The 20,648-nt window shown below is 33.7% G+C and overlaps 1 protein-coding gene across 1 annotated transcript in view; it reads right to left on the bottom strand.

Moving 5' to 3' along the window:
- Window positions 1–20,648, bottom strand: part of Lin54 (lin-54 DREAM MuvB core complex component) — a 75,984-nt gene that overhangs the window by 15,879 nt on the left and 39,457 nt on the right. Inside the window, 2 exon segments of the mRNA XM_053743450.1 lie at window positions 1,752–1,827; window positions 1,829–1,969. Of these exon segments, the coding sequence (XP_053599425.1) occupies window positions 1,752–1,827; window positions 1,829–1,969 (217 nt within the window).

The following is a 20,648-nucleotide window of genomic DNA, read 5'->3' as shown; positions in this document are numbered from 1 at the left end:
ATTTCTGTAAAATAACGTATATTTTATATACCCAAATCTTTTTTGGGACAAGAGAAGACCAAAAAGAGAAAAATGAGGTGGACATCAGGGAAAATGCATGCATGGTTGTGTTGTGAATGGGTTAGAAGAGGGTATAAAGAAAGGAACAGGAAGGAGGCAGAGGGAAAGAACAGAGACGTGACATTAAAGGTGGAATGCAAAAAAGGAAGAAGCTAGGAAGCAGAGGGTAGGTTAGGAATTGCCAGAAGGACAACAGAAAAAAAGCAGAGAGATGGAAAGACATCAAGTGGGAAAAAAGGTACCAGTAAATACACCAGACTTATGAAATACCCAACCCATTTCTACACCTTCCCGGATCTTCAGTTTCCTTTTTCCTTATACCAAAGCCATATTCTTACTGATGAGTTAATTAATTTAGCACTACACTGGAAATGGGTTCTCAGCATATTGTGAGAATATAAATACGCACACACATAAGACAGAATCTAATGATTGTTTTGTATCATCATGATATCTAAGTAGATAAGAGTTTATAGAGCTTCTCTTGGTCCTGGCTAAATTTTAAAGTATTGAGAAAATACAAAACTTGACTCCCTTATCAATAATATGCAACTTTCATTTTCCTTCTCATTAAGAATGCAATAAATATTGCATTCAATACAATAAATATTTCTTTCAAAGTCAGCTTAAAGAAGGATTAGAAATTATAATTACTTGATACATCTAATTTGGTAGAACACATACTAAAATACTATCTACTCCATTTTCTCCCTTCAATGATTTGAAAAAGAAAGTTTCTTTTCTTGTACAGTTTCCTATAGGTGAAACAGCTATCAGCAGTACATAGTTCCAAATGTCTGATCACTTAATAAAATGAAACATGAACCAACTAGTCTTTAATTCTTCTACTGACTTTTTGTTTTGTTTTGTGGTGCTAGGCAATAGGGTCTAGCATTGTAAATCCAGGGCCTATTGCATGTTAGGCAAGTGCTCTACCACTGAGTTACATCCTCAGTCTTTCTATTTACTGATAATAAACAATAAGTCATTCATTAGCCATGCTTTTTTACACTGCTGGAATAGAGAGCAGCCTTCCAAAGAAAAACTTAAACCCTCAACTATCAACTGTTCTGATCCTTTCATACCATTTTTTTAAAAAAGTAGACAGACATGAGAAAGGTTACCATGTCTGTGTATCACGTGGTAGAAGGGTTAAACACAAACAGAAGGAAAACAGAAACAGAAAACAGAAAGAAAACAGAGAAGTATCTTCTAGAAAAAAATACAACTAAGCAAACTAATGGAACATTTTAGTCATTTTTTATTAACAATCAGATTCAAAATAAGTATCACTCAAATGAAATACAGTATTACATTCTCATTTATACCTTGCCTATTTGTCATTTCAACACTATCAAGGAGCTTCATAGTTTAGAAACTAAAATAAATAGTTTGGTTCTATCTAATCTATCCCAAATGCATCAATAGTAGGTTTTTAGACCAGCAACAAAAGTCAACCACAAAGTAATACATAATTTTGATTATCTGGTATTATAGCACACCTCCAGCTACTGACTTCGAATAGAATGAAATACCACAGTTGTATGTAACTATGATTTTATTTCACTGCTCATTCAAACTATCAGCTAAAATTGCCACACTCAAATCAGGATTTCAGCAAGAAAAGGACCAATGTTCTTTAATAATGTTAAAAGCATCCATTACTATTTTTTTAAAAAATGGTTACTAACCTTGCTGAAGAGGTTGAGTGTTTGTACTGGGATTCTGACTAACTGGTTGGGTTGAACTACTGGCTGTTGTGGCAGTAAACAAGTCGGACATAATGAAACTTGCTTCCAGGCACTTGAATCTGCTGGACATTGGGAGCAGTTGCCAGAGGAATAATTGTCTTAAACTGTGATGTGCTCACTCCTCCAACAGTGATGGTCTGCACAGCTGATTTCACTGCCTATTAAACAATACAACAAAACATGGCTATCATTAATCTGGGATTCAACTTTCCTATTCTTTTAACTTATGACAATTGCTCAAGTAATAAAGGATGCTCCTGTATTTCATCAAAAGCTGTTGAAAAGAACAACCTGTTCAAAGAGAAATGAAAAAGAATAGTAATGACTACAGGAGTGAAACCAAAAATTAATGAGTTCTACCCTCCATCTCTAGCAGTTAACTTCTTCAATACTCCAGGTTGGAAAATCTGCTATAAGGAAATTATTACTTAATTTGCAAGAACTTAAACAGTATTGTTACTATCAGGTAAAATTCACAAGGAAGTTATTTTAAAAATCCCAGAATTAAGCCCCATATCAATAGAGAAATAAGGAAATATAGGTATTACCACCAAATGAATTATAATAATCTTACATGTTTTAAAGGAAAAAGAAAAAACAAAACAGAAGCCCATCTTACACCCTTATGAAAGTCTAGTCAATTCTGAAAGGCTTATAATACTCACTTCCCAAGGTATCAAAGTACCCACTAGCAGGATGCCAAATTCAGTCCAAAATTATCCCATTTTGGTTGTCCAGAGAAACTAATCAGTTTTAGGTAAATCAGATCTGAGTCATTACAATTATTTTAGTTAATTTTAATCCTTTCAGAGAGAAAGCAATGAGACTTTGCAAAAGCTTTAAAAAAAATTAGATGAGTAGAGCTAACTACACCTGAGATATCCCTATTTTATGTTATGACTAATATATAAACACTATCATCCAAAGCAAAGAACTAAGCAAAGAACTAGTTCTACAGTATTGTTTACAAAAGTTATGTCCCCACATATTCTATATAAACCCCCTCAAGCTAAAAGACAATTGAGATTTAATGAGGAAGTCTATATTTGTTATGAGGATAATTATTTATGAAAGAAGAGTTTTGAAACTGTTGAACATTTTATAAAAGCCCAGGAAAAAATGAAAAGGAGAATGTCATTTAGTTTGAAAACTCTACAGTCAAAGGAGATTACTTTCGCAAACAATAATTCACATATCGTCATTAGGCAGAGGCACGAAAAGCAGATTTAAAACAAAGGTAACAATAATCACAGTATTGAATTAAATGAAATATGTCCAATAGGCAAATACATAGTCAATAATGCAAGACACAATCCTTGCCACACACACACATGTAAATATGCTACTTGATATTCATGGAAAGCAGTGCTAAAAAACTCTACATATAATAACAGATTTAAATCTAGTAACCACATTAAAAGATAGGCATAGCACAGCACAATACAGGGACTGATTTAGTTAAGCTGGTATATTACCTTTTTTTAAAAATAAGTTTTACTATGTATATTTAAGGTGTACCAACATGATGTTATATATACAGACAGTAAAATGTTACCATAGTGGGACAAATTAACATTCAACATCTGTTAATTGTCCCCCCCTTTTTGTTTTGGGGGCAAAAACAACTAAAATCTTCTTTAGAAGGAATGCAAATACAGTACAATTTAATTACCTACAGTTCCCATGCTGTTAGGTTCCTATACTTTGTTTATCCTATGCCTCTTTGTATTCTCTGTCCTACATTTCCTTATTTCTGCTGCTGTTGCTGCCCTGTGGTAAACACTGTATTCTCTATCTCTGTATATTTGATTTTTCTTAGATTCTAAAATGAGATCATGCAATAATTTTCTGTCTGACTTATTTCACGTGACTTAATGCCCTCCAGTTCCATCCATGTTGTGGCAAATAGCAAGATCTTCCTTTTAAAGTTACATACTATTCCAGTGTGAGTGAGTAAGAGCGAGCGAGAGGAGAGAGAGAGAGAGAGAGAGAGACAGAGTGTGTGTGTGTATGTGTGTATGAGTTTCTTTATTCATTCATCTATCCCTGGACAGTTAGGTCTATTTATGTATCTTGGCTACTGTGAATGCTGCAATGAACATGGCAGCACAATACCTTAGTAGTGGGTGATTTCATTTCCTTTGGTCATATGCCCAAAAGAGGGATTGCTGGGCCATATGGTAGTTCTGGTTTTTATTTTTATTTTTTCCCTTGAGGTGGAATCTTGCTGTGTAGCCCAGGCTGATCTCAAACTTCCCATCTCAGCTTCCCAAGTAGCTGAATTTCTGGCATGCACTAACCCACCTACCTTATTTTTAATTTCTTTAGAAATCTTCATATGGTTTTCCAAAATGGTAGCACCAATCTGCATTCCAACCAACAGTATGTAAGGATTCCCTTCTCTCAACACTCTCACCGCATTTACATTTTGACTTTTGTTAACAACCATGCTAATGGGCATGAGATGGTATCTCACAGTGATTTTTTTTTTTTTTTTTTGGTACCAGGAATTGAACACTTGACCACTCAAGCCATACTCCCCAGTCCTATTTTGTGTTTTATTTTAGAGACAGGATCTCACTGAGTTGCTAGCACCTCACTTTTGCTGGGGCTGGCTTTGAACTCACAATCCTCCTGACTCAGCCTCCGGAGTCACTGAGATGGCAGGAGTGCACAGTGTTGGCCCGGCTCACAGTGATTTTTTTTTTTTTTTTTAATTTTCTTTCTTTTGTTTGTTTTGTTTTTAGTTGTCGCTGGACCTTTATTTTTATTTATTTATATATGGTGCTGAGAATTGAACCCAGTGCCTCACACATGTCAGGTGATTACTCACCACTGAGTCACAACCCTAGACCTCAGTGATTTTTTTTTTTTTTTAATAGCAGGCAGATTGTATTGGTTCTGTGTTCAAAACCTTTCACTTGTACCCAGATCTTTAAAAGAAAAGTTGTTACAATAACCGACAACTACAAGTCTTCATGCAATCTGTCCACCTTGGTTCTCTGATCTTTTTTTTTTTTTTTTGCCCTCAGTGATTTTGATGTATTTCCCTAACAATTAATGATGTTGATCACCTTTTCATAATCTGCTTTTTCATTGTTGTTGTTTGGTACTAGGGATTATCCAAAGGTACTGTATCACTAAGCTGCATTGCCAGTCCATTTTAATTTTTTAAATTTTGACACAGGATCTTATCAAATTGCTGAGGGACTCACTAAGATGCTCAGGCTGGCCTGAACTTGTGATTCTCTTGCCTTAGTGTCCTGAGTACCCTGGGATTACAGGCATTTGCCACCATACCTGGCTGTGGGTCATATTTATGTCTTCTTTGGAGAAAAGTCTGCTCAGGCCCTTTTCACATTTTTAAAATTGGGTTTGAGTTATATGAGGTCTTTATAATTTTAGATATTAACCTCTTATCAGATATATGGTTTATAATATCTTTCCAATCTGTAGGCTGTCAGTTCATTTGTTGTCTTCTTTGCTGTACAGAAGATTTTTAGGTTGATGGACTTCCCTTTATTTTTATTTTATTGTAGCATGGTTTTTGGTACAATATCCCCCCTGTCAAAAAAAATAAAAATAAATAAAAATAAAAACACACTGTCAAGGCCAACATCCAGGAGCTTTTTCCCTGGTTCTCTTTTAGGAGTTTTACAGTTTCAGCTCTTACATCTATGTATTTAATCCATTTTGAGTTGATTTTTGTGTATAGTGTAAAATAAGGATCCAATTTCATTCTTTTGGAAATCCAGTTTCCCATACAATTTACTAAAGGCTATTTGTTTTCCATTGTCCTCTTGTCAACATTAGTTGAATGAACAGTCTTGTTTATTTCTGAACTTTCCATTCTGTTCCCCTGGTCTATATGTCTACTTTTATGCCAACACCATACTGTTTTTATTATTAAGCTTTACAATATAATTTAAAATCAGAAAGTGTGATGCCTCTGATTTATTTCCTCCTCAGAACTGTTTTAGCTCTGGGGTCTTCATGATTCCTTATGAATTTTAGGATTTTTTAAGGATGTCTTTCATTCTGTGAAGAATGCAGTGGGATGCTGATAGGGATTTGCACTGACTCTACAGATTGCTTTGGGTAATATAGACATATGAACAATGCTAAGTCTTTCAATTCATGAGCATGAGCTATTGTTCCACTATTTGTGTCTTTTTCAATTTCTTTTATCAATGTTCTTTTTTCTGTCTCTTTCTATTCAATTTTTCTGTATCCTAAATGTGCAGTCCAACTACAAGTTGTATATAGTTGATTTTAAGAAAAAAAAATCAAATCTGAATGAATATATATATATATTTTTTTTTTTTTTTGCAAGGCGAGCACTCTACCAACTGAGCTATCTCCCCAGCCCCTGAATATATTTTTAATATTGTGTAAATCTTTACATTTAGCCTAGTTAAATATTTGGATTTAAATCAATCAGTGTATTGTTTCCCATTTGAACTACCTCTTCTGTTCCTTTTTTTCTCTCCTTTCTTGCCTTCTTTGTGGACTAAATATTTTATTGGGGTTAGGGGCATAAATTCCCAGCACCACAAAGAAAATAAAAAAATAAAAAATAAAAATTATGATTTCATTTCCCCCATGTTACTTACATATTATGTTACTATTCTTTAAATGGTTATACCAGAGATTATAATATAAAATGTAGGAATATAAATTACTACTTCACACAATACTGAAAGAAACAGAACATAAATCCATTTAGTTTCGCTCCAACTTTGTGCTACTGTTAAGTATTTATATTTTATGTATAATTAAACTTATAGGCTACTCATTCAGGGGCTGGGGGTTGTGGTTCAGTGGTAGGGAATTTACCTAGCAAATGTGAGGCACTGGGTTCAATTCTCAGCACCACATAAAAATAAATAAATAAAATAAAGGTATTGTGTCCATCTACAACTAAAAATATTATAGATATAGATATAGATATAGATATATAGATATATTCATTTAGCAACTGCTACAAACTTACCCTTATTGCTCCATGCTTGGGATCATTCTACTGCTTAAAGAATTCACTACAGGATTTCCTTAAGTGTAGGTGTACCAATGAGAAGTTCTCAAAATAGCTAATGCTTTCTTATCTGTGTTTAATCTGCTGATAAACTCATCTAATGAGTTCTTATATCAGTTTGCAGTGTAAATATTCATCTGATTCCTTTTCATAGTTTCTATTGACTTGGAATTGTTCACCTTGCTAAATAACTTTTTGAATACATCAATTTTAGTTATTTTTAAAATCTGTGTCTAATAATTCCTTTACCAGTATATCTTGGATTTGAATAATTTGGTCTAGTCTCCTAGTATGTTTGAAGATTGTTTATTTAAAAAAAGTTAAGGAAATAATTTAAGGTTCTGAGTTATGCAAATGCTTTAAGAGAGAATTCACTTTGGCTTCTGGAAGATAGTTCAGAGTTAAGGGTAAATTTTCCCAAACCAATCTCATATGAAGGTAATTTCAAGTTGCTTCAATCTTTGTGAAGCCTTGTTTGTGTCTAGCCCACTTTTCGTAAATAAAACACTAGAGCCTGAACCTAAGTTTTTGTCCACAAGACCTGTAAGACTGTCAGATCTGCTCAGCTCCTCAACCTTTCCATGACCACTTTCTGCTCACCTTCTCAATCTTTCAGTCACAACTTACAACTCAGCCAATGACTTAGGGCATAAGTCACAATGAACATAAGTAACCTCTCTAGGTTCCCCTTAATTCAAGATGGTGGCCTCTGAAATCCTGGCTCCCTAGGTATATCTCCAATGCCTTCAAAGAGACTATTAAAACATATTTAATTCTACTTTTTAGTTGTTCTTTTTGGGAATGTTGATCTGTAACAAGTTGGTTCTGTAGCCAAAACAGAAATTCAGACTATTGAGGTTTAATCTAGTTTTCACCACTTCCTAGTTGTATGACTCTGGTTAAGTAGTTAAACTTCAGAAAATGACAAAATGGTACTTCTGCGGGGGGAATGAAAAGAGTTAAATAGCATGCAGTCCTTGCCGATTCTATGAAGAATAAAAGTCAAACACCTGCCACTAAGAAACATAAAAGTACTGCTTAATTAATATATTGAAGAGAAATATAAGCAGCATTTTAAAATGTTTATTTTATAATAATGAACCTATTATTATTATAACCTCTCCCAGCTTCTCCAAAACACTAACATTGACTAACCATTAAACATTATCAAAATCAGAAAACTGATGTTTGGTAAAATATTATTGACTAAACTACAGAACAGACTATATTCAAATTTTATCAGTTTTTATATGTGCTTTTAAAAATTTATATTCTATGTAATTTTGTCACTTGTACATTTATGTAATTAACACCACTATCAGAACACAAAATGCTCATCACTGAAGAATCTCCCTTGCACTACCCTTTATAAACATATTCTACATATTCTACCTTAAGCTCTACCCTTGGCAACCACCAAATAAGGCAAATATTTTAACACCTAAAGTACTAAGAATATATAAAAGTAATGCTAAAAATAGCAATTAATGCTTAAAAATAGCAAAAGAAGCATTGAAATGATGCTTCATTGCTTGAGAGAACTGTCACAAGTCTTCCCCTTCCTTCAATTACAGTGGCATAAAAACTCCATATGAATGCTTCTCTGAACATATTCCATGACTGAAAAATACTTCACATACATTCTATTTCCAAGAGATATTAGTTTCTCTCTCTCTCTCTCTCTCCTCTCCCTCCCTCCCTCCCTCTCTTTCTGGTACCTGGGGACTTGAACATACGGCTCAAATACTAGGAAAGCACTCTACCACTGATTTCCATCCCCAGATCCCTCTACTTTTTCTTCAGGACAGCATCTTGCTAAGTTGCCCAGGTTGGCCCTAAACTTGTGATCCTCCTGCCTCAGCCTCCCAAAGAGCTGAGATATAGAACTGTGCAACCACAGCAGGTCTGAGCTACACCTTTAGCAGCTAGGTTAGAAATTATCCTAATTTAAATTCAAAATAGCTATGTTAAATATGTATTAATGGTTGACCTCAAAACCCAGCTACTTGTAAGATGAGGTAGGAGGATTGCAAGTTCAAGGTCAGCCCAGGCAGAGACCTATCACAAAACAAAATAAAAGGGGCTGGGAATTCAGATCAGTGGTAAATCATCCCTGGGTTCAATCCCCATTACCAAAAAAAGGAGGGTCGGATGGGGATGTAGCTCAATGATGGAATATCCTCGGTAGCATCCCCAGAACCCTCCCCCATATCTCACCTCCACTCACAAAAGGACTTTTTTTATTGTTGTTATTGGTGCTGGAAATTGAAGCCAGGGGTGTTTTACCACTGAGCTATCACGAGATCTTTTTTTTATTTTGAGATAGGGTCTCACTAAGTTGCTGAGGCTGACCTTGGAACTTGGCTATCCAACTGCCTCAGCCTCCTCAGTGTACAGGCATATACACTGTGCCCAGTGAAAGTTTTTGGTTTTGTTTTTTTGGTGGTATTGGGGATTGAACGCAGGTCTGTCTGAATGCTAGGTAAGCACTCAACCAACTGAGCTATATCCCCAGTCCAAGATTTTTTAATATACATTATTTCCTAAGTCATTTCTATTTAGAGATTGGTGTAATAATTGAGACTTCTTTGATCATTATTTTCCAATTAGCAAATGCCAAAAGTCCTTACTTAAATGCAGATATACCTAAAATAAAAGGAGAAATAAAACATTCTTTTTTTTTTTTTTTGGCGCTGGGAATTGAAACCAGGGCTTTCTGCAGGCAAGGCAAGCACTCTACCAACCTGGAAACTATATCCCCAGCCTAAAACATTCTTCTGTTTACTTTAGAAACTATAATTCCTTTTTATTTGGTGGAATTTAGGGATATAGATATAGATACGGCTCAATCATTATCAAAAAGCACTGAATTTTAAGGACACATATTTATATGCTTTATAAAATCCGTGATGTTTATATTTTACATTATCCTAATTCCCAAACTTTTGGATGTTAAATAACCTGCCAGGTATGGTGGTGCACACCAATAATCCCAGCTACTGGAGAGGCTGAGGCAGAAGGATCACAAGTTCAAAGCTAGCCTTAGCAACTGAGCAAGACCCTATCTCAAAAATGAAAAGGGATGAGGGGATGTGGCTTCGAAGTAGAGCATGCCGGGGTTCTATCCCCAGTACTGCATGAAAAAATAAATAATTAACAACACAAAATAAATAAACCTAGGAATATGCAAATATGCAAGCTTCAAAATGCCTTCAAGCTAAAAAAAGAGACAACTGAGAAAGTTGAAGAAAAGACAAATATGTATTACATTAGTTATGGACAGAGTCAACCTTGTAGTGACTATTAATACTTTCAACACTGACTTATTGACAGGTAAAATATTATGCCCATCTTTCATGGATATTAACCCAACTTAATTGTTTATTCATGGTTATGAATTATAGTGTCAAGGGATAATTTTTTTTGAGTGTGTGGCTATGTTGCGGATCAACCCAGTTTAAAAAAAGGCAGAGGGGATACATGAATTGAATGTAAAAGTTAAAACTACAAAACTCTTAAAAAGAAAACAAAAGGCAAAGCTTCATGACACTGGCTTCAGAATGATTTCTGGACACCCTACCAAAGGTACAGGCAATAAAAGAAAAAATAGACAAGTGGAACATCAGAAATTTTAATTTTGTGCATTAAAGATGCTATCAACAGAGTAAAAAGGCAAACCACACAACAGAAGAAAATATTTGCAAATCATAACTGATAAGAAAATAATATCCAGAATATACAGAGAACTTCTGCAGCTTAAAAAGCTTAGTGGAGTACATGAAAGGGGACTAGAGGAGGATGGAGGAAGAACAGGAAAAGGGAGGAACTGTAGAATTAAATTGATCAAATTATGTTATGTACACATATGAATATACCACAGTGAATTTCACTTTTATGTATACCTATGAGGCACCAATTTAAAAAAAAAAAAAAGGAAGGCTAGCAGATTAGAAGGAGAATAGAAGTAGGCAAAGAGGGGAGAGAAAGAGGAAGCAATGGATGTTGCAAATGGAACAAATTATATTCCATGCACACATAATTATGTCAAAATGAACTCCACTATTATATATAATTATAATGCCTTAACAAAACATTTTAAAATAATTAAAAAATTAAAGCATCATAATGCATGTTATTATGATTACCCAATTTACTAAATAATTATGTTATTCTTTTTTAGAGTAATAAGTTTTCTAGGAAGCTATCTACAGTAGACTAATAAAACTTTTGTCTCTAGAAAACAACCTCATTCAAAAATGGGCAAAGAACTTGGATAGACATCTCTCCATATATAATATAAAAATGGTCAATACACACATGAAAAGATGCTCGCTGTCTCTAATCACTAGGGAAATGGGAATCAAAAGTACAATGAGATAACACCCACAACAATTAGGATGGTTACTATAAAAAATAATAAGTAGCCAGGTATAGTGGCTCATGCCTGTAATACCAGTTCCTGAGGATGCTGAGAGGGGAGGATCCCAAGTTTAAGACCAGCCTGGTCAACTTAACAAGACACTGTCTCAAAATAAAACAAAAAGGGCTCAAGATATAACTCAGTGGTACCCCTGGGTTTAATCCCCAGAACCGCCAAAAAATAACAGTAGGTAATGACAAGTGCTGGTGAGGATTTAGAGAAATTGGAACCCTCCTGTAATGTTGTTGGGAATATAAAATGGTACAGTCACTGTGGAAAACAGTATGACAGTCCCTCAAAAAACTAAAAATAGATCATTTATGATTTAGCAATTACACTTTTGAATATATACTCTAAGAATTAAAAGCAGGGTTTTTGTTGTTAATGTTGTTGTTTATTTTGTTTTGTAGTACTGGCAATGGAACCCATGACTTGTGTGCTTGCTAGGCAAGTGCTCTACCACCAAGCTTCACTCCTAGCCCTTTTAAATTTTATTTTGGGACAGGGTCTTACTAAGTTGCCCAGAGTGGCCTCAAATTTGCAATTCTCCTGCCTCAGCCTCCTCAGTAGCTAGGTTTACAGGCATGCACCACCATGCCAGGCAAAAGTAGGGTCTTTTTTTTTTTTTTTTTTTTTTCTTTTCTTTTCTTTGTAGTGCTGGGGATTGAATCCAGAGCCTTATGCTTGTAAGGCAAGCACTCTACCAACTGAGCTATATCCCCAGTCCAAAAGTAGGGTCTTAAGAGATATCTGTACACCCGTGTTAATAGTAGCATTATTCATAAGAGCCAAAAGGTAGAAGTGCCCATGGGCAAAATGAATTAATAAGCAAAATATGGCACATAAATACAATGAAACATTATTTGGTCCTAAAAAAATGAAGGAAATTCTAACACATGCTACGATATGGATGAACCCTGAGGACATTATAATGCTAGGTAAAATAAACTCATTGCAAAAAGACAAATATTGTGTTATTCCAATTATCTGAGGTACTTAGACAAAATCATGGAGGCAGAAAGAATGGTGATTGCCAGGAAGGGGGAGGGTGAAATGAAGTTGTTTGATATGTAGAGAAACTGGGTGTCATAAGATGAAAAGAATTTTGGAGATGAAGGGTGGTAATGGCTGTAGAACAACAATGAATATACTTAGTACCACTAAATTGTATACTTAAAATGGATAAGATAGTAAGTCTGATGTCATACATAATATTTTATCATGATAAGCTATTAAACAGAAAACCAGGTATCCACTTTGCAAAATCAGTTACAAAAAAATCAATCATAATCAAAATGATACAGAATCAAATATTAATTTTCCAAAACAATTTAATTTAACCATTTCATGAAGTTTAAAAAATAAGAATAAATCTATCTGTACTTATACTTAATTTTTGTCTTTGAGAAGAGCTCTTACTGGGTTGTCCCACGCTGGTCTAGTTTCCCAACTTCTGGGCTCAATGATACTCCTGCTCAACCTCCCAAGTAGCTGGAATTACAGGTGCATGTAACTACACTGGGTTCTTGGATGTAATTTTTAACAAAGGAATGTTACATGTAAAAATAAAGGAAATACCCTGGCACAGAGGCACTCGTCTGAAATTCCAGAGGCTGGGGAGGCTGAGGCAGGAGGACTGAGGGATTGAAGCCAATCTCAGCAACTTAGTGAGGCACTTAACAACTCAGCAAGACCCTGTCTCTAAATAAAAAACAAAAAAAGGGCTGGGGACATGACTCATTGGTTAAATACCTCTGGGTTCAATCCAAGTACAAAAAAAAAAAAAAAAAAGGAAGAAAGAAAGAAAATAAAGGGGCTGGGGATATAGCTCAGTTGGTAGCATGCTTGCCTCGTAAGCACAAGGCCCTGGGTTCAATCCCCAGCACCAAAAAAAAAAAAAAAAAAAAAAAAAAGAAGAAAATAAAGCCAAAGAATGATTTTTAAAATGAAGTAGTATTTTAAAAGAGCAGAGTAAAGAAGACTTGTCAAAGCCTGACTTAAAAATGGATATTTTAACTAATTTAAAGTGTGAAATTTCTATAAGAAAAAAATGAAAAACAAAGCCGTCTAAGAAACATGTCCATAACCACATTAATAACAAAGGAATAATTATTATACTATGGAACTTTTAAGATTCATAAAGAAAAAAAGGGCAAGTACCACAAAAGCCATCAGGGTTCACAGAAGAAGAATCTAGAAGACACAAAAATATGACTAGTTTTAAAAAATACAAATCTATATGAGGTCTTTTAATCAGAAAGGCAAACACCAGAGACGGTGGATGAACAGGAGAGCACAAAAGTAGAACCCATACCTTATGTAGCCAAATGAAATCTGACAAAGGACCAAAGGCAATTAAATGAAGAAAAAGACAGTCTTTTAACAAACCACAATGGTACAACAGAACACCCACATGACATCCCCCACCCCAAATAAGACTAAACATAGACCTTACACCATTCACATATGGAACATTGACCATAAAATGCAAAACTAAAACTTCTTGAAGATATAGGAAAAATTTTAAGTAGTTTGGTGATGACTTTTTAAAAACACTACCAAAATACAACCCCCCTGCCACACACACAAAAATTGGTAAGTCCAACTTCATTAAAATTAAAAATGTCTGCTCTACAATACACACACACACACACACACACACACACCACACACACCACTCTTCAGAAAACAAAAAGACAAGCACAGATAAGGAGAAAATATCTACAAAATAATGTAAGTCTAAAGGTACAGAAGCCATCTGGGTCCCAGGAAACCTCCAAACTAAATGGAGAATAGAGATACGTAATCAGCTAAATCCAATTAGAAACTATAGTATATAAACAACCCAATTTGTTAAAAAAAAAAAAAAAAAGGTAAAGATAAAAATGAACTAAGAGAAATATCAATCATTTATAAACCATAAAATAGACATACAGTATAAAAATAAATAAGATGATAAGGGAAATGTGAACACTACATAGGTTAATAATGACATTAAAGGGTGAGTTTTGGTCAAAAAAAAAAAAGGTCCCAATTTTTTATTCCTAAAGAAATATCTACAGATAAAATAACATGATTACCTTAAAATAGAAACAGGGAGATGAAAATAAAGTAAGCTGATAATGCTGACGTTGGATCAAAATCTGATAATTCTAAAGTTGAATGAAAAGTACATTTGGTTAATTATGCTATTTTAGTTTAACATATTTTAAATTTCTATAGAAATAACATTTTTTAAAATATGGCAATAGGACCCATAGGTCAGCATAATATGGGGATGCAGCTCAGTGGTAGCATGTTCCTGGGTACAGTCCCTAATATCAGACACACCAAAAAAAAAATTCAAAAAATTCAAACCCCACAAATAAACCATTATTTAATAGTTAAATTAAATTTTCCTTCTCTTCTGTAAACTTGTATTTGAATTTTACATCCTTTCAAAACTTCATCTTCATGTAACATTTTTATGCTTGAAATTCTTCTATCATGCTTCTCTGAAACAAAAATATGTATAAAAATTGAAAACTTAAAATCACTTCTGTGTTAAATAATTTCAACTATCCTAGGTTAACAACACAATCAAAGCAATGTAAATATGTTACAAACATGATTGTTCCAACATACAAAGATTTAATGCATCTCTTATTAGATGATTGGAACTTATTTTTAAAAACTACTTCTTCTAGGAGCTGGGGTTGTGGCTCAGTGGTAGAATGTTTGCCTAGCACATGTAAGGCACTGGGTTGGATCCTCAGCACTACATAAAAATAAATAAATAAAATAAAGGTATTGTGTCCATCTACAACTACAAATTTTTTTAAAAAATTACTACTTCTAATCATAATGAATATTAAGTACTGCCAGAGTAAAAAAGAGTTCAGGAATAATTATATTCCTATTTTTTAATAAATATAAACACTGTTCTCAGAGTTAAGCATATATGAACAGAAGGATATTTACTATAACAATACACATTAATATACTGAATTCCTTCTGATTTTGTACCAAAAATCTAATTGTTTGATCATCAAAAATTAATAATTATGGCTAGAGTTATGGCTCAGTGGTAGAGTGCTCACCTAGCATGTGTGAGGTACTGAGTTTGATTCTCAGCCACCACATATAAATAATAACTAAATAAAGGTCCACCAATAATTTTAAAAATACTCTTAAAAAATTAATAATGATAATTATTATAAGTAATGGGCTCTCACATGTTGCCCAGGTTGCTAAAACTCCAGGCTTAAGTGATCCTCCTGCCTTAGCCTCCCAAAGAACCAACACTATAGGCATGCACTACCATGCCTGACAAATTATTTTTAATTGTCTTGAACTCACAAATTCTCTTTCAACTTAGTAGAGAGAAAAAAAAAAATGAACCTATCTCAACTACAAAAGAAATTTTAATAACTTGAAGAATCACTCATCTTCCCTTTTCTAGGAAATATATCAAAAAGTCTTTTTTATCAAAACCTACCAAATATAGTTACCTTGTTTATTCTGTAACATTTAGAAACAGTGGCAATTTTTTTTTAATTGTTAACTGTCTAAGCAATAACATTCTTTGTCTTATAGCTTTGGGTTGTAGAGATGTACACATTTTATCTGAATTCATCCTTTAAGATTTGCATATTTCATGCCAAGATAGGTAATACAGAAAGATATGAAATGGAATATCAAAAATTGAAAATATAGGAATGGAATACAAGTGTAGAGATTCTTTATATTAGTATATGTCCCTGTCTCTCTCTTTCTCTGATTTCTTATTTTTATGATCATTTTAAGATACTATCAACTCAAAATAGTTTAATAAAATTAAAAAAATACTTTTTGTAAATTCATGGTGACCCAAAAGCCAAAACTTCTAACAGATAAACCAAAAACAATAAGCAAGGAATCAAAACATACTACTAGAATAAATCACTTAACTACAAGGAAGACTGTTGCAGGGAGTGAGAAGGCAAGCAGGAAAGAAGATAAAACTAGAAAACAAGTTACAAAATGACTGTAGTAAGATCTTACCTATTAAAAACAACCTTAAATATAATTGGATTAAATTCTCTAATTAAAAAATACAAAGTGACAAGCTTTGTATTAAAAAAAAAACAAGGGCTGGGGAGATAGCTCAGTCGGTAGAGTGCTTGCCTTGCATGCACAAGGCCCTGGGTTTGATCCCCAGCACCACCAAAAAAAAAAAAAAGAAAAAAAAAAACAAGATACAACTATATATTGCTTAGAAGAAACACTTCACCTCTAAGGACACACACACACAAAGTGACAGTGAAAGGATAGAATAAGATAATCTATGCAAAGGGAACCAAAAAGAAAGCAGTAGTAGCCATATTTGGATAAAACAAATTTTAACAGTAGTAAAAAGAGACAAGGAAAGTCATTATATAATTATAAAGGGGTTAATTCAGCAAACGAAAAAGAACAATTCTAAATATATATGCAACCATACTGGAGCACCAAATATTAACAAATGAACAAAATATTAACAGACCTAAAGGGATAAACAATATAAACAAAATATTAACAGACCTAAAGGAATAGACAGATTCCAACACAGTAAGAGTAGAGGGTTTTAGTATTCCACTTTCAGCAATGGACCGATCATCCAGAAAAAAACAAAGAAATGGTAGAATTGAATTGTATACTGGACCAAATGAACCTAATAGATTTATAGAAAATTATCAACGACCATAATACATACATTCTTCTTATCAGCACAAAAACAGTCTCCAAGAGAGATCATGTGATAGGACTGGAAACAAGTCTCCACAAATGTTTAAAAACTGAAATCAGATCAAGAGGCTTTTCTAACCACAATGCAGTAGAACTAGAAAACAATAAGACAGACTTTGAAAACTGTATAAATACATAAAAATTAAACAAACTCACTCAATAACCAATGGATCAAGAATTTAAAAATTTCTTAAAATAAATAACCAATTAGAACAAATAAAAAATGCTAAATTAAAAAAAAAGAAAGAAATGAAATGAAAATGGGAATACAAGACATCAAAACCAATGGTACACAACAAAAGCAATACCAAGAGAGAAATTTATAACAATCGATAGCTACATTACAAAACCAGAGGAACTGAGATAGTAGCTCAGTGAAAGGAGTGCTTAGTATACATGAGACCCTGGGTTAAACCTCCAGCACCACAAAAATTAATCAATTAATTTTAAAAAGGAACAGCACAAATAACCTATCATTGCATCTCAAAAATTAGAAAAACATGAACAAGTTAAGCCCCAGATTAGTGAAAAAAATAAAGATCAGAGTAGGAATAAAGAAATAAACTAAAGAAGCAATACAAAAGATCAACAAATGAAGAGCTGATTTTTTGAAGATAAACAAAATTGACAAACCCTTAGCTAGACTAAGAAAAAGAGAGAAAAAACTCAAAAAAATAAAATTGGAAAATTGGAGATGAAAACTTATTACAACTGACACCAGAGAAATACAAAAGATTATTAGAGATTATGAATAACCATACACCAACAAATTTTATAACCTAGAAAAAATAAACAACTCTCTGGACACATACATTTTAACAAAATTGAATCATGAAGAAAAAGAAATCCTGAACAACAGACCAATAACTAACATGTAATGAGGTAAATAAAACTCTTCCATCAAAAAAAAGCCCAAGACCAGAAGGCATTAGTGCTACCTTCGACCAAACATTTAAAGTACAACTATTACTAATTCTCCTTAAGTTATTCCAAAAAAAATTGATGACGGAATTCTCCCAAACTTACTCTACAAGGCCAACTTTACCCTGATACCAAAACCAGGCAACTTAAAAACAGAAAGCTACAAGTCAATATCCTTAATGAATACATATGGAAAAAATCCTTAAAAAACAAAAAAAGTTAGCAAACTGAATCCAACACACAAAAATGCCCATTTTCCCTACTCTTATTCAACACAGTACTGAGAGTACTAATCAGAGCAATCAGGGAAGAGAAAGAAAAGAAATAAAGAGCATTCAAAGTAGAACAATTAAAATTGTCATTGTTTGCAAAGGACATGATCTTATATGTTGAAAACCCCAAAGACTCCACTAAAACACTATACCAATAAATGAATTCAGCAAAGTTGCAGGGTACAAAATCAACAAAGAAACCCCTGTAGCTATATGCTACATGCCAATGGTGAATTACCTGAAATAGAATCAGACAAGCAATTAAATTTCTAATAACTACAAAAACAAAAAACAAACAAAACTACCCAGGGATAAATTTAAACAAAGGGGTGGAAGACCTCTCTAATAAAAATTATAAGACACTGATGAAATGGGACTGGGGACACAGCTCAGTGGTAGAATGTATGCATGCTTACCATGTATGAAACCCTCTGTTCAATTCCCCAGCAGTCCCAACTCCCCCCAAAATTAATTAAACACAATGAAGAGGTAAAGTTATCCCATGTTCACAAATTGGAAGAATCACTATTGTTAAAATGTCCTTCCTACCTAAAGTGATTTACAGACTCAATATAATCCCTATCAAAATACCAATGACATTCTTCACAAACTAGGAAAAAACAATCCTAAAATTTGTATGGGACTACAAAAAGACCTTAAATAGTTAAAGCAATCTGAATTGAAAGGAACAAAATAGGAAGCATTATACTACCTGACTTCAAAATATACTAAAAAAGTTATAGTAATCAAAATAGCATGGTTGGGCTGGGGATATACCACTTACCTAGCATGTGCAAAGCCCTGGATTCAATCCCCAGCATCAGAAAAACAAACAAAAAAGAGCCTAGTAATGGCATAAAATCAGATACATAAACCAATGGAACAGAATGAAGAGTCTAGAACTAAACCCAAGTATCTACAGCCAACTGATCTTTAACAAAGGTGCTAAGAACATGCACTGGAGAAAGTAGTCTTTTTTTTTTTTTTTTTTTTTAGTTGTATATGGACATAATACCTTTATTTATTTATTTATTTTTATGTGGTGCTAAGGCTTGAACCCTGTACTTCACACATGCCAGGCAAGCGCTCTATCACTAAGCGCCGAAAGTACAGTCTTTTAAAGGTGCTAGAAAACTGGATATTCACAGGCAGAAAAATGAAACTAAATCCTACCACTAATCATTTATAGAAACCAACTCAAAATGGTTTAAAGACATACATGTTAGACCTGAAACTATGAAACTACTAGAAAAAAAAAGGGAAACATTTCAGGAAATTGGGATGGGCAAGGATTTTTTTGAACAAGATTCCAAAACCTCAGGAAAGAAAAGCAAAAATAGACAAATGGGATTACATCACTTAAAAAGTTATCCAGAAATAAAAATAATTTAAGAAGCATCTATTCAGCAAAGGAAACAGAGTAAAGAGAAAACCTACAGAATGGGAGAAAATTTGCAAGCTTTATCTGACAAAGAGTTAATATTCAGAATGCATCAGGAAAAAAACTGAAGAGCAGGTCGGGAGTTGTAGTTCAGTGGTTGAGAGCTTGTCTAGCACTGGTTTGATCCTCAGCACCACAAAAAATTAAATAAATAAATATATAAATAAATAAAATAAAGGTACTGTGTCCATCTACAACTAAAAAGAAATATTTATTTAAAAAAAAAAGAACTGAACAGCAACAAAACAAATAATTAAAAAATGGGCAACAGACTTAAATATTTCTCAAAAGTAGACAAACAATTGGCCAACAGGTATAGAAAAAATATGCATCAGTAATTATCAGGAAAATACAAATCCAAACCACAATGAGACATCATCTCACTGCAGTAAGAATGGCTATTATCAAAAAGACAAAAGATAACAAAGTGCTGGCAAAGATGTACCCAAAAGGGAACCCTGCTGGTGGGAATGCAAATTATGAAAGCCAGTTAGGAAAACAGTATGAAAGTTCCTCAAAAAGTTAGAGAAGGGGCTGGGAGAGTAGCCAATAGCACAGCACTTGCTACCTGTTCGAGGACCTGGGTTCAATACCCAGCAACACATAAAAAGGACAGATGATCCAGTAGTCCCACTACCTGGTATATATCCAAAGCAAATGAAATCAGTATGTTGAAGAGACATCTGCACTCACATGTTTATTGTACCACTATTCACAATAACCAAGAAATAGAAACAGCCTAACTGTCCATCAACTGGTGAACAGATAAATAAACTGTGGCCATTTACACAATAAAACACTATTCTGTCATAAAGATGAATGCAATCCTGTTGTTTGGGACAATGCAGATGGAACTAGAGATTGTTATGTTAAGTGAAATAATCCAGGCAGAGAAAGATCATGATTTCACTAATACGTGGAATATAAAAATGTTGATCTCAGAGAAGCTGAGACTAAAGTTATGGAGACCAAGTGGGTAGGAGGGATAGGAAAAAGTTGACCG

The sequence above is a fragment of the Sciurus carolinensis genome, chromosome 10 (genome assembly GCF_902686445.1).
Source record: "Sciurus carolinensis chromosome 10, mSciCar1.2, whole genome shotgun sequence".
NCBI lineage: Eukaryota > Metazoa > Chordata > Mammalia > Rodentia > Sciuridae > Sciurus > Sciurus carolinensis.
This window is presented reverse-complemented; position numbering and strand designations above follow the sequence as displayed.